Source organism: Anopheles darlingi, chromosome 3, assembly GCF_943734745.1.
Source record: "Anopheles darlingi chromosome 3, idAnoDarlMG_H_01, whole genome shotgun sequence".
Taxonomy (NCBI): Eukaryota; Metazoa; Arthropoda; class Insecta; order Diptera; family Culicidae; genus Anopheles; species Anopheles darlingi.
Genome location: NC_064875.1, coordinates 68,743,997 through 68,745,454, shown reverse-complemented (window position 1 = coordinate 68,745,454; position 1,458 = coordinate 68,743,997). Strand labels below are relative to the sequence as shown.

General features: G+C 51.0%; 1 protein-coding gene across 1 annotated transcript; it reads right to left on the bottom strand.

Moving 5' to 3' along the window:
• Positions 1–283: 283 nt before the first annotated feature.
• On the bottom strand, positions 284–724 carry LOC125954875 (cuticle protein CP14.6-like). Its single transcript, XM_049685526.1, has one exon. It carries the CDS (start codon positions 722–724, stop codon positions 284–286), a length of 441 nt encoding a protein of 146 aa, XP_049541483.1.
• Positions 725–1,458: the final 734 nt, after the last annotated feature.

Here is a 1,458-nt window from a genome sequence, read left to right as displayed (position 1 = left end):
TGATTTACAGAGAAAGGTGATCCATTCCCCGAGGCGCCCAGCAGGACACTTACTACAATCAATTGAACGAACATGGAAATTAAAGAATTTTCAACAAAGTATGGCTTTTATTGTGTTGATAACAGCATGTATGTGTGTGTGTGTTCAAACATAACAAGGAATTGAAATTGTTCTACTTATCGTCTAGTGGCATGAGGGTGAGATGATAATGATGAGGACGTAGGGGGTGAATGTTGTTTTAGATTTCCTTTAAGTCATTTCTACGTTGACGTTGACCACGAGCTTAATGCTGACGAAGCCGAGCGATGGTGGCATCGAGCGCTTCGAGGCTGAAGTCCTTCTGGTCCTTGGGCGGATTGGCGCGGATCTGCTCGAGCGTCTTGAACACGTGCTCGGGCGTTGGTGGTGGCGTCGGCAGATGTTCACCCTGGGGCCGGAAACCGTTCTCATCAGCAACGTACGTCACACGGTACAGCACACCATCGGGACCGGTGTACGAGTAGACACCGTTGGCCGCGTGAGCACCGAGACCCTCCTCATGAGCGGCAATTCCGTTGCTCGTCTCGTACTGATAGTTGTAGTGGCCATCATCGTGCAGCACGTTCTCGTACGAAAGAATCGTTGCATGAGCCTCCGGGTGCTGCTGATGCTGATGACGGGAATCCAGTGGACCGGCGGCAACGGCCACAATCAACGCCGCGGAAGCAATCACTAGACGGAACATTTTCGTATTCAAATATCTCTCACTCACGAGTGCTGCGATAGCAATGGAACACTGAACACTAGCTGAATGATACTTCTGTACCTCGGGGTGACCACTTTATATAGCAAAGCCGACACTGCCCGCTCCATTACTTCCCCCAAAACAAAAACACCCGGCCAGTATTGCGTCAGGTGGGATTTAGGGTGGTCTTAGGATCAACCCACCATCGGCCAAGGATTGTCGAGGTCAGTTTTGAGACTCACATTCGAGAGCGGTTCGAGAGCCCGAAAACCGGGGGAGGGAATGTAGATCACGTCCTCACACACACACACACACACACACACACACACACCACGCATTCCAGTCCAGCCGTCGAACGGCAATGATTAGTTTCGTTGGATTAATTTTTAATATTTCTTACTTTTCACGAACCTCTCGCTCGCTACAACCGAGCGGCCACAGAGCCGGGTCTGAAGAGAGATAAAGGACATTAGGCGGAGTGTCATGGCGTTCGATTGCGCGCTCCTCATTCGTCAAAATCGTCGTCGTCGGCGGCGGGAGGCCTTCCACTCACAGTGACACTTGCACTCCATCTCAAAGCCCACAAAGGTACCGCGGTATCGACACATGGGCAGTAAACGTGTAGTAACATGGCCACCAGCCTTTTTTGTACGTTCGTGCGTGCGTGCGTGCGTGCGTACCGGCGACCAGACAAAAATATTTTAGAAAGAAAAACTTGACCACCAAACAGGCGA

Excerpts from the sequence above, each read along its gene's own strand:
- LOC125954875 (XM_049685526.1), bottom strand. The coding sequence starts at position 724 with ATGTTCCGTCTAGTGATTGCTTCCGCGGCGTTGATTGTGGCCGTTGCC.